At 32.8% G+C, this 13,217-nt stretch overlaps 1 protein-coding gene across 3 annotated transcripts; it reads right to left on the minus strand.

Annotated features, from left to right (window-relative positions):
* Positions 1-561: 561 nt before the first annotated feature.
* On the minus strand, positions 562-9,298 carry LOC126656057 (zinc finger CCCH domain-containing protein 13). 3 transcript variants are annotated; one of them, XM_050350518.2, is made up of 11 exons: positions 8,964-9,052; positions 7,421-8,094; positions 7,212-7,314; positions 5,420-5,561; positions 5,288-5,344; positions 4,955-5,052; positions 4,774-4,845; positions 4,424-4,638; positions 1,915-2,114; positions 1,160-1,320; positions 562-854 (listed from the first exon to the last, which is right to left on the minus strand). In XM_050350518.2, the coding sequence occupies exons 2-11, from the start codon at positions 7,557-7,559 to the stop codon at positions 758-760; spliced, it is 1,284 nt and encodes a 427-aa protein (XP_050206475.1). In that variant the 5' UTR covers positions 7,560-8,094; positions 8,964-9,052; the 3' UTR covers positions 562-757. The 3 variants fall into 3 exon arrangements, with proteins under 3 accessions (XP_050206475.1, XP_050206472.1, XP_050206474.1); XM_050350515.2 differs by having other exon boundaries at positions 1,105-1,320; positions 8,964-9,045; XM_050350517.2 differs by lacking the exon at positions 7,421-8,094 and having other exon boundaries at positions 1,105-1,320; positions 8,964-9,298.
* Between the last annotated feature and the right edge of the window lie 3,919 nt (positions 9,299-13,217).

Here is a 13,217-nt window from a genome sequence, read left to right on the forward strand (position 1 = left end):
TTTTAAAATTTGACTATTCGGTTCGGTTTACGGTTTTTACAAAAAAATAACCGTAATAACCGAACCGACCGTATTTAAAAATTACGTTAATTTAAACTTTCATATACTCACATTTATATATTAAACTTGTTTAATTTTATAGTTTTGTAATAAAAAACGATAAATATAGATTTAATTTAAAGCACATGTACTCTCTAGGTTAAATTTTTTCATTTTTTTTATTTATTTTTTAAAAAACTGTTTTTTTTCTTTCTAAAAACCATACAAAAAATATTACGGTTTTCGACCGAACCGAACCGTAATATTTCGGTTTGGTTTATACGGTTTTGATATAATTTGGTTAATACGGTTCGGTGACCGAAATTTTTAAAAAACCGAACGGTTTTGAATTTTTCGACGGTTCGATGACCGAACCGACCGTTGCTCACCCCTAAACGCTGAGACCAAATAAAAAGTAAATTATACTTTTAAAAATAACTAAAATGTAAAAATACTTTCATATCTATTCATATACTATAATTTCTACTTTAAATTACTATGCCAAACAGGCATATCACAATATACAAAATAAAATCATCAGATATACTGCAATTTTATAATTTGATAATATCATTTCAAAATACATTAACCAGGAGTTGCCAAATTTGATTCTCTAATTTAGCAGACCTAGATTTTCAAAAATCAAAGTTTTCTAACGCAGAATATGTACATGAAGCTCATCAATCTGTAATTCCATCTCTTGCAAAGTGTAACAATGCTACACAGCTGCCATTGTCATATCAAACAATGTCGACGTCAACCATTTCGTCCTCGTCAAGCCCTTCCGCGTCCACGTTCGCAGCTTTTTCCTTGTACTGATTATCAAAACAAGGGGGGAAAAGAAGCTAAGATTCAGGTGCCAATGATTTAAAAAGGAAAAGAAAAAAGCTAGCAATTAACCGGAATTAAGCAGAATGATAGCATTAAAATACATTTGCAAATCAGTGACAGGCCATATTTCGACATTATAGCTAGAACACCATCTTTGTAGATCTGTATCCTGAGCAAATGTGGACCGTGCATGCAAGAATTACGCTAGTGGCAAAAAAAAAATACTAAACAAACCTCTGAATAAGTAGTCTGAGGGAGTGGTGGAGGTGGAGGAAGTGGAAATGGCAACCTTGTTGTGACCCCATATTTAGCAGCACCTTTGTCGATTTCCAATGTAGTAGTTTCAGCCACATCAATACTCTCCTCCAATTCAACCTCAACTAGTTCGTCAATTGCATGAGCAGCCATGCTGGTTGATGGTGCCATAGGTCCGACCCCTGGGCCCTTAATCTGCACAATCAAACATGAAACAAACCATATGTTTTAAAAACTGGATCTCGATACGATGATGACTAATAAAATTCCACCCATTCCTTCTCTCTCTCTCTCTTCCATATAAATACAAATTATCATGGCATTAACAATTTTAGAAGCTCTTCATATATTCTACTAATTAACAGTAGTAAACAGCATAATATTATCTTATGACAGAGAAGGAGGCAGCAAGAACTGAAATCTAGGACTTGAGGTTTCTAATATGATGCTTTACCACTTCCCATCTGCTGACCACAACAGAGCATTTTCAAACTTCTTGTAATTTAAATAACATTACAAAACATTTGAAACATGACTCAACTTACTTTTCCTTGCCCATCCACTGACAACAATTCTTACTCAATGGTCATGCTAGCAAATTCTTCAAAATAACAATAGAATCTTGTATTTTTAATTGACGTCTTTATGCTCTTTATGCAAAATAAAAGAGCTCTAATGATACATGCATATCCATGCAACAGGTTGATGAAGAACTGCCCACCACATAATGACATTGCAAAATTTCCCATATAAAAAATGCATGAAAAGTGTGAAGTTGAGAGAGAGAACCTTATCTACTGAGGATATAGAAACACTCTTTTTTCTCTTTTGTTTGCCTTTATTTCTTCTAGGCTGATCACTATCATTCCCATCGTCCACCATCATTACTTCCTTGTTAACATCCAACTGTGCAGAATATGCATTCAATTGAAAGGGCTTTGCCGTTGTCATAGTTTCTGCATGATCTCCTCCACCTGTGGTCAACTTTGCTATAATTGCAGAGAGAAGTCAGCCAGAGAAAAATATAGGCATTTAGAAGGAGACACTACTGATGAAGGTCAGGTATTAAAGTGAATTTCAAACGACAGAAGAGTAAATCAAACCATCAAAATAGCTGATAAGGAACAATAAATATCTACATGATGTAGAAATAGACTCAGGTAAAAGAAAAGATGACATCAGTGAAATATTTTCTAGGCATTCTTGAACTCGTTTATGTTATTTAGCAGTAGGTCCAATCTCTTACTATTACTCCTAACTTCCAAACCAATCCATAAATTTTGTTTCAGGATAAGCTTCAGATACTGCTGAGCAGGTAATTATTTTCACCTTTACTAATTGCTAGTCAAAATAGTACAAATTCCTAAGTTTCTATGTTGAGTTGAGAGAATAATGGGATTGAGGATGTTAGGAGTCGAAAGAAAGGCTTATAATTGTATCAACTTCAATTTAATGATTTGAGTTTTCAGAAATTTGACATATCAAGGCTGTGATTACCTTCATAATGGGATTGCTAGGAATTGGTTTTAATCACAGGTGTATATATTCTTGTTGATGGGATAGAAACTTTGATTCACAAATTCATGAATATTTATTAAGGGCTATATGAAGTTATGAATTAGCCTTTATTCTTCCTAGTTTCTTTGCCATTCAGATCAACATCCTTCCAAAATTTATATGCACTTATGCAGTCAAATTACAATAACCAGTGCTAAATTTTCTCAACCTATTCAAACCCTAAAACTTAATCCTCCTATCTATGTAAAGGGATCCAAAGATATAGATATCCTTTAACTGTCAGCGAACTTGCTGTTTGTCTTTCGTTCCAAATTCACTGATAGCTTTAAGTTCCACCACAACTTTCTCAGAAGGAGAGAGGTGTTCTTTAAATGGGCAGAGAGATAAGTTGAAAAGGGAAACTATTTCAAGAATACATTCAGGATCTTAGCGTAATTTCTAGAATTTAAAACAAGAGTACTTGGTTCAAGAAGTGGAGGGAATGGAAACTTGATTCTGATTTTGTGATTACAAAGTGCAAAGAAGTTGCAGTAAAGTACAAAAAAGATGAAAGTAGACAGGCAGACAGAGAACCAAGAGTTTCCATAAAATAAACAAACAAAAATATAACTCAAATATGATTAGCAAAGACTAGTTATGACTAGAATGGACAACAATAGTCTTTTGGCATTTCAAAAATAACATCAGAATGTCCGACGAGTGGCCTACCCACATACAATATTAGAGAGAATAAAAATTCTACAAGATCTCATACATCCAGAAATTTCTATTGTAACAAACCAAAACTTCAGCATATTTTTAACTATCAACTTGTTAGCCGTGAGAGAATTATTTTTGCGACTTTAAATCCTCCTTCAATCTTTCCATCCAAAAGTAAATAAATATAAAAGAATTGAAAAAAAAAGGCTTAATCACAAAAAAAAACCCACCTTTTAACCCCTTTTCAAATGCACCCTGACATTGCAATTTTGTCAGTTTGCACCATAATTCGCACCTTTGGTTTTCAATTCCACCCTCAAGTACTAATTGATCTCTGTCATTTGAAAAAAATTAAAAAAAGTCATCCATTTTTAACTTTTTATGTGGAAAAGAGTTCAAACGAGTACTTTATAAGGGTTTTTATGAATTTTTTCTGAGTGAAAAAAGTCCAATTTGATTTTGAGGGTGGAATTGAAACCCAAAGGTGCGAATTAGGGTGCAATTGACAAAATTGCAACGTCAGGGTGCAACTGAAAAGGGGCTAAAAGGTGAGGGTTTTTTTTGGTGATTAAGCCAAAAGAAAACAAGAAAGTGTAGAAGAAATAAAACTACTACCGGCTGGATCACCGTAAAAGTTTTTCAAATACCTAAACAATTCAGAATTTCAGATGATAAATATTTTTGAAAGGTACACTTAGATGAAGATAAGAACTTTTGGCATGCAAATAACAGATATGAGGTGTTGAGTATGCTAACTCTAGGATGTTAACCAAATTGCAAGGCCAATGAGCATTGTGTTACTAAGTAGAAATGACCTTCAATATGAGACGCAATAATTAATGTTCATGGAGGTTCATTGGTATTTATGCCCTAGATCAAAGCAGGTTTATGACCTAGTCTTCCATTATTGCTGCAAGCATGTAGCATGTTTATCAAATAGTAGACATGACAGGCTTTCTATTATTTTTAGAGCATTTCCACGTAATATATCATTTTGGCCCTTCTCTTCACTTAAAAGGAAACAAATAAATTGCAAAATTTAATGAAGAAACCAATTGCTGATGGTTCCAAAAATTGTCACCTTTTTTAAGTTCTCCTCCAATATCAAGTTTAGCATGCAACCCTTCCTCACAAAGATAAGAATTTTTTTGCACCTCATTCCTAGGACTGATAGTATGGTAAACAGGAGACTCTTCATCACTGACAAAATTGATGCTTAAATCCTCTTCATTGCAATCAGTTGTAGTGATGTCAGAGTCGAGCTGATCTCCCAACTTCTGAAGTCGGCTTTGAGACCTAGGCATTCCAATGAATCAACTGAATTATAAAAGACACTTAATGATAGAAAAATAAGGCCCGAGCTTAAAGAGCCTTGGGGAAAAAAAGATTGAACAGGACAAATCAAAATAATGTTATGAAGTAGGCATTAACCTTTTTAATTCATCTTGAATCCTCACATAATGCTTATGTGCTTTGACAAACTTCTTCATTTTCGAAATGGTCCTGGAAATATCAATCAGAGGGTGAAGGGGTTAGAAGAGAAAATGAAGGATCTCCTTTCAGTAACGCACTGACAGATAAAATGAGAATATTATGTTATCACATGGTTCACCTTTTACATGCCTCTTTCTCTTTTGACAACTGAGCATCAACTTCCCTAATTCTGGAAGTAAGAACTTCTGCTTCTTCAACTTTCTCTTGCACTAAGGTCTTCAGAAAGCACATGCATCAAATATCAGATTGCATGTTTTCATTTCAAAGGAAACTAATACCAATAAATAAAAGGTAAAACCACAAGGCGAAAACATGAATATGATCCTCAAGCAGATGATGACATGGCAAAAATAAAAATTAGAGAATCACATAACTAATAAAAAGAATTAAAAGAAATTCAGAAAAAAATTTAATAGAGGTAGAGTCATATGGAGAAATAATTACTACTGACCCTTAATTGAGTTTTTTGCTGATCAAGCATGTTAATATCTGAGCGCACTTCTTTTAGCTGCACATTTCCAGTAAAGATCAAAAAATAAGACATGTAAGATGTTAGCAAGCGAACAGACTAAACTTTCCTAACCTGCTCCTTATGAGGCACTCTAGAATCAGTTGATGGGTTTTTTCTTCTTTTAACTTGATCTCCTGTTCCATCTGAGCTTTTCAAACTTCCGGAAAAGTCACTTTGGCCGTCAAAATGCATGTTTCTCCGACGTTTTCCATCACTTCAAAAGAATGAAAAAATTCTTTAAGAATGCACACATGCATTCAACATGAAATGATAACAAAAGGAAAAAAAGATACCAATATCTATAATATCACATGTCGAGTACACAAAATCATTGAATTGGCAACTTTGTTCCAAAATACGCAAAATGTTTATTCTATTTTCTCACAAATCAGAATGCAATTAGCTTAAAGTGTACTAACATCATGTTTCCAGTTTGCTTAGAACTGTCGCCTGCCAGTTTACAGTGAGCAGTGAGCACACTTGGGGCAGCTACCAACACTGATCTTTTATTTTTCTTTAGTAAATGTAGGGTGTTTCTTGAGTTTCCGCCCGCTGGATTAATATTTTCTGCCACTATGGAAGTATATTTATATCCTTTTAATTATTTATGCCCCCATTAAATTCTAGAATCTGAATGTCAACTCGAATTTGGTAAGGGACTTTACAGTTTGATTGAAATTGGACACTTTTAAATAACGAAAAAAACTACTATCACTTCTTCAGCTTTGGACCCTTTCAGTTTCAGATAACAGCAGAGTAACAATTAGTCTAAAATTTTAAAGTTAACACCACATTTACATTCTCTTCCATGTATCCACTCTTTTCATTTAAAGCCTATACTGTTACTTGTTAAAGGAATTTATTGCACTATTTCAGCCTTAATTTATGCATTTTGTACAGTTTTTGTCAACTATCTTTTGTATATGCAAATATAATATTCTTTCCTTTGATATAGGATATGCTAGCTGTAGATGCTAATTAGACAAAATTGTATATGGTAGTTTAGCTAATTAGGTGCTGATTGCTGAATATCAGCTTGTATCCTTGCTATAAATAATAAAATTTGTCCTCCAAAATAGAACACTTATATCAGCTCAAAGAAACTCTCTTAAGTTATCATTACTGATAATCAGAAAATATGGAGGATGTAAATCAGCGTTGGAGTGTACAAATTTCCTTTTCTAGGAGTACTTTAAATTGTGTTTTTTTTACCTTCCTTGGATTTGTTTTGTCATGACAGCCGCTTTACCTTCTCCACCGTTATAGGTGGTGACTATCAATGGAGCCCCCACTATATAATTTTTCTAAATCCACCACTATAAACTGAAGTCTCCTATCTAAATAAAATAAAAACAAAACTGACCTTTTATTTAGCAAGTTACCTAATGATGTGATTTGGCCTCATGGAAATAGTAATAAGCAAACACCAATACCTATGATACAGAAGGTTCACATGCCACAATGTTTAGCCCACTGGTTGCTGACAATATATTTTTAATAGCTAGTCAGGAACCAAAAGTTTCCCTTCAATTTTTAATTTTTAAAGGGAAGATAAACAAATCTCCCTACTCTAGTCAAGAAAGAAAGGCATGAAACAGGTCAGCTTCCAACAGAATGAGAAAGAATATCATACTAAAAGATTATATTTGCATGTAAAGAAGGAGATCAGGTGCACACTGTCTCGCAATTCAAATAGATCGAGTAATAACAGCATTGTACATCAAGCATGAATGTGGAAAAGCTTAAGAAAACAAAGCACTACCAGAGCTAAGATAGCCACAATACAGACAGCTTAGGAAAGAAATTCTAGAAGAACCACACAGTCAGACATATTGCCAGCATCAATAGAATCATGTAAACTCACTTGTTCTCGACTCCTGCATCTCTAGCTGGAGAATATCTATGCCTTGGAGAAAACCTCTTGTCAAGCTTATCCCTCAAGTCACCAACTCGATGGTCCTGCTTACCTGCAATAAAGGAAAGAATTTACAGAAGCAGATTGGTTATGCAGTCTTTTTATCTTCCTATAACGGCAAGCAGATAACCCATAAATGATAACGAGGCTAAGCTTACCATCACATGGATCAAAAAGACTAAAATAAGAATGAACGGTGATAGTGCCTTGCTTGCCAATTCCAAAAGGGCCATGAAAATATTCTCTCATGTAATGAATAGAAACATACTTCACCGTGTGCAAAACAGGAAGAACCATTCAAACAACAAAGTAGAATGAAACAAGAATAGTTGATATACTCCATCTTCTTCTTGAGCAATATGACATTGACAGGCAACATAATTGTATAACTATTGAGATCTCCCTTGTTCCATATTGGAATATAATAAAAATCCTATATTATATGGAAAAAGAATTGGTTTCTTCAGAAAATAACTTCCACACGAACAGCATAATCCCTCTGATAATGTGACATGATGCAGACACATGACTCCGCCAATATGCATGGTGGAACATATAAAGGATAACATTTTGAGAATTTCACCAAATCAAACTGTGATCTCAATATCATAGAAGAACATGAACTCCAAGAAACCTAATACAAAGCATTCATCAAAATAATTGCAGTTTGGAAGACGAAGTAGATAAACGAGGTGACATATCAAAGCCAGGATCATCAAAACTCAAAAGTATTAGTCCTATAATTTGATATCTTCAACTATGAATCTGAAAGTCATGCTGCTGATATCATACAACCCGTACCATACATCTGTAGAAGATACTTTAGTTGCATCTGCAATTACAGCATCAATAAATACAAACCTCCCAATAACTAAAGCACAACACTGAGACAACAAGCGAGCTTCTATCATAAAAGTTGCTTGCACGTCCAAATAAAGTTCAGATGCGACAACACCAAATAAATACAATTTAAGTTAACACTTTAAAAGATTAATAATAAGGGTTGTTTGTATATAAAATCTTAACATCTCACTTTTGCCGCAATTTAATCTCATTCTTTAAAATGTTGCACCGCACATCCCAACCTTTTGCAAGCAAGGGCAGGACCTAGGAAGAGTTTATGGTGGGCAGTTGTCCACCTAATTATTTTGAATCTTTGAAAAATGTATGAATATATAAATTAATAGTAAAGTTTCTCCGCCAAAGAATTTATAACATTGGGCACCTTAAAGTTTATATTTTGTCAATTTTGCCCATCATATAAACTTTCAATATTAATCTTGCCCAGTTTAAAAAAAATCTACTCTGCCACTGCCTACCCTATAGTCATTTTTCACCAAGTATAAAGCTACATTTATGTAAAAAAAACGGTGCAGTATTGCATAACATGACATCACATAACATAAACGTGCTGCACAATGCCAAATTTTGAAAGGTTGGAATGTGCAATGCAACGTCTTAAACAATGTGATTGAATCGCTACAAAAGTGAAACATTCGAATTTAATATGCAAAATAACCCTAACAATAATAACAAAATTTCATTTCATTTCATTAAACCCTCTGAAAATGGCAAGCATAATGGCACCAAGAAAGGATCACGGACAATCCGATAGACATTTTGGGATTGTAAAAAAAACATAAAACATTGACAAACTGGTACTAAAACAAGGAGAAAAAAAAAAGAAACAGAAAATATTACCGTTGGAAGAAGGGAAAAATGAACGAAGTTCTGCATTTCCATGGGCAAAGGAGCAGCTATGGCGATGACAGCGACCCTCTTTATACAAAACGCACAGCTTCGTTTTGAAAAGCTTCCCTTCTACCATTTTTCTTATTAAACACCAAATTACAAACCAAACCCCATTTCCTGTAAGAAATCAAAATATTTTTTTTGTTGTAAAAATGGAATTTGGTGGGGGGTTGTCTTGTCTCCAGGATTCGAGAAAATTGGTGAATTTGCTATAAAAGATAAATGGCAGCAACGCCCAAGCAGGTCGGGCCAAGCTAAATGTGCTAAAAATATTCCCTAAAAAGAACTCTTAATTCTATATATAACTATTAGCAGTTTTTTTTTTTTTTTTTTGCAAAAAAAAAACTATTAGCGGCCGGTTTTTAGGAAACAATGTATCTATATCTAAAGGGAAAAGTGCAAAATGACCCTGATGTTTTGGCCGTGTATCACTTGGACCGCTAATGTTTTTTCCATCTCAAAAATAAACCTAACGTTATAAAAATGAAACAATTAAACACCGCATCTAACGGAAGCGTGTTAAATCGTTAACCTGGCTTAAGTGACATTAGAAGAGTCATTGCCGATAATCTATGTGGTATTTACTCTTGCCCCCGACTCATCCTCAAAATGATATTACCATTTAAAAGCTTAATTTACAATCTCAATCAAACTAATTTATCGATCCATTGTAAGAGAGAAATGTTTGATTGTCCTTCTCATCCAAAGTTGATAAAGAATTGCAAAATAAACAAGTTCTCCAATTTAATTACGAAGATCCTCTAATATTTTGTCGGCTTAATTACTTAAAAACCACTCACCTTGAACTTTTTTTTCGTTTATACCCTGACCTAGGAAAAATTCATTTATACCATGACGTATGTATTTATGTTTCACCTCTATCCCGAGGCACTAAATTAACCTCTTTTCATTAAGAAACAAGTTTAAAATAATTTTTCATTTTTAACCTAAACTAATTAGAGTTTATGAATTTTTTCCTAAATGAAGGACGATTTTAAACTTTTTTTTAAATGAAAAGAGGTTAATTTAGTGCTTCGGGGTAGAGGTGAAACATAAACACATACGTCAGGGTATAAATGAATTTTTTTCCTAGGTCAGGGTATAAACGAAAAAAAAGTTCAAGGTGGGTGGTTTTTAAGTAATTAAGCCTATTTTGTCATTGTAAAGTTAAGGAATTTTTGAGGTTGAAAGCTCCACTACGAACGGCACGCATTGATAAAAATCATGGGCGAAGATTCTCTAATTGTTGTTTCTCTGATGCAAGTTATTTTTTAATATCAGTTTATTAATAATGGTGAGGTTAGTGTTTATTTAATTGTCGTTTCTCATAAGAAGGTTAGCTGACATAATTGATTGAATCAAAGCAGAGAAATCCATTTAATTTGTGGTGATTAATGAGCTTATAGAAGATAAGTTGGTTTTGAAGAGAGAAATTAGGTTCTCGAAGATGAAATTGAAGAAGGATGGGGAAGAAAACCACGATCAATTCTAAGTCGATGTTGGTCTTCTTTGGACAGAGATGCGGAGATTGAAAAAAAAATAATTAAGTTAAATATATAAATTAGGATTGCAGCAAGAAAGAAAAATATAGCATACATTTTTGCTTTTATGTCGTAGATTGTATTGTTATATAATAGTATATTTGAATAGGATTGTATTTGGATATGTTGTTTTTATTTTATGTAATATACTTGAAAGAAGCCTTTTCAATTTAATCAATAAAAATTAAAAAATTAATATCAAATTGAATCGCAAAAATATAAGTCAAGCACATATGCTATATACTAAATCATGGTGCCTTACATACATTTAGAAAATCCATGTCCCTAATGAATGGAGCATAACAGCTGTTTTACAAAAATAATTGATAAAAGCATAGTGCTTGACATACATTAATAGTTCCTACATTCCATTCTACCAAAATGCTACATAACTATTTTAAAATATCAAAGGCTAGACATGTCCAAAATGCTATTTAACTGTTATGGAATCTAACTAATTGCAACTGTTGTTCAAAAAATGACTTAACATAACAATTGTCATGTTCAAATAGTATGCTCATTTTCCTTGTTTTACAGGCCAACAACTTGTTGATCCCTTTGTTGTTGCAGCTGAGATGTTATTACACTATGAACCCCCATACATTGCAATACAAGTATTGAAAAAGGTAAGCATGTCGTTTAACAAACTTTAGACCCATCACTAGTGAATTGGACAGTTCTTATAAGCCTTTTGAGTCTTTGTCCTTCTTAATTCTCTCTCATTTGCAGTAGGCTTTCTAATTTGAGGATCACGATTTTCATCATAGGTGCAGACACAAGAGTTGTTCGAGGTTCAGTGTGCCTTTATGTTTCCATTCCAAGCTATTAACAAACATTAACAAACAGGGCATTAAGATATCATTAAACAAACCCTATAACATCAAATATAAAATCAATTATCAACTCACATTCATAACTGTTTCCTTTTTTTATTCCTCAACCATATAAGGCTAGAAGTAAATTAACCACCTCATTATTCTAATAACATTTGCACCCATATCCTTTGTTTGTTATGTTTCTTATAGTCCAACCTGCTGCTTGTATCCTTTGGCCATGTAAGGTTCTCTTCGATTAGTAATCCTTGTCTTTTATATCTTTTATAATGATCCTGATGATGCACTTGGGCCAGGTTGAGCTCTTGGGCCAGCTCTGTTCTTAGACCAGATGATGTACTTAGGCCAGCTATTGGACTCATACCAAATACTAGACCCAAACCAGCTACTACACTCATCCATGGTGGTGCATTTATCCTTTGAGATCCAGTTGAAGCACTGAGTCAAATAGAGACAGTTGACTTTTTATGGCATTTATGTTATTTGGCCTTTTTTATACCTGTAAGCATTTACATGATATTGATATTTTAATCAACTTCAACATTTATAAACAAATTTCATCAATATTAATCAATTTCAACCAATATAAACCAATATCAATTAACATCTATAAATTCAGCCAATCAATAACCAACTTCAACTAATATAAACTAACATCAACAAAAGCAATACCAATATCAACCAACTTCAACCAATATAATCCAATTAACCAATTTTAACCAGTTAACCGGTACAAGCAATATCAACGAAAGCAATACCGGTATTAATTAACCTTAATTAATATGAACTAATTGACCAATTTCAACCAATTAACCGATATAAACCAATATCAACGGAAGCAATATCAATATCAATAATTTCAACCAACATAAACTAATATTAACCAATTTCAACAAATAAACACAAACAAAATTCATATAATATAACACTAGGGGCAAGAAAATACTTGTGGTAGCGTACACATATTCTGAGTTTTTTTTCTTGTTATGCCCCTCTCCTCCACACTTCTGTTCTTTTGCCCTTTTTATTCAATCTTATTGCAGGTTGAGACTCTTTGACTCTTGTAATTATATTTTTCTTGGCCTCTCATGCATCTTTGTTATTAGAGGTGGCTTTATTGACTGAAATTCTTGACATTTAAAAAAATTTCTTTCCAAGAACTGGATGCATTGACTGTCCTTTTTTTAATAACCATTATATTAAAGTTACAATAGTGTAGTTTATTTAGTATTTCAATTGTATATAATTTTATTATTAAATAAAGTTAGAATGTAATAATAATTATAAATAATATAATAGTACTTTATGTGAAATATAATCTTACAAAATAAAAAGAAACTAAATTTATAGCTTATTTCAAACACAAAAATTTAAAATCATGAAATAAGTTATGTTTAATTCATATAATTAAAAATAAAATTCTAAACTTGATATATTTTATTATTTTTGTAAAAATAATATAACATATTTCTATTAATATTACAAAAATATTTTTTATTTAGATAGAAGTATGAAATCTACAATAACAACGTAGGGAATAAGAGGATAAAAAACTAGCAACTTTTCTCTCTAAAATTTTCTTCTCCATTCTTCCTAGATTTTTCTCTTCATCTTCATCCTTTGAAGGGTGGAAGAAGGTGCTTATCCGGTTTCGATCGGAAATCACCTCCTCTCCTCTCATAAATAATAAATAATATATCGTTTTAATTTTTATTCAATAAAATCTCTACGCTATGTAGCTCTTCGTAATAGAGTTTATCCTTTTCTTAAAAGAATTTGTTATGGTTTTATCACTACTAAAAAAACAGCTGTTTTGCGACGGACATTAG

Source organism: Mercurialis annua, linkage group LG7 (assembly GCF_937616625.2).
Source record: "Mercurialis annua linkage group LG7, ddMerAnnu1.2, whole genome shotgun sequence".
Classification (NCBI taxonomy): domain Eukaryota; kingdom Viridiplantae; phylum Streptophyta; class Magnoliopsida; order Malpighiales; family Euphorbiaceae; genus Mercurialis; species Mercurialis annua.

Coding starts and splice junctions, on each gene's coding strand:
- LOC126656057 (XM_050350515.2), bottom strand. CDS start 7,559: ATGGTTCTTCCTGTTTTGCACACGGTGAAGTATGTTTCTATTCATTAC. Junction 7,315..7,420: donor TCTTTTTGATCCATGTGATG/GTAAGCTTAGCC, acceptor CCTTTATTGCAG/GTAAGCAGGACCATCGAGTT. Junction 855..1,104: donor CTCAGACTACTTATTCAGAG/GTTTGTTTAGTA, acceptor TTTGATAATCAG/TACAAGGAAAAAGCTGCGAA.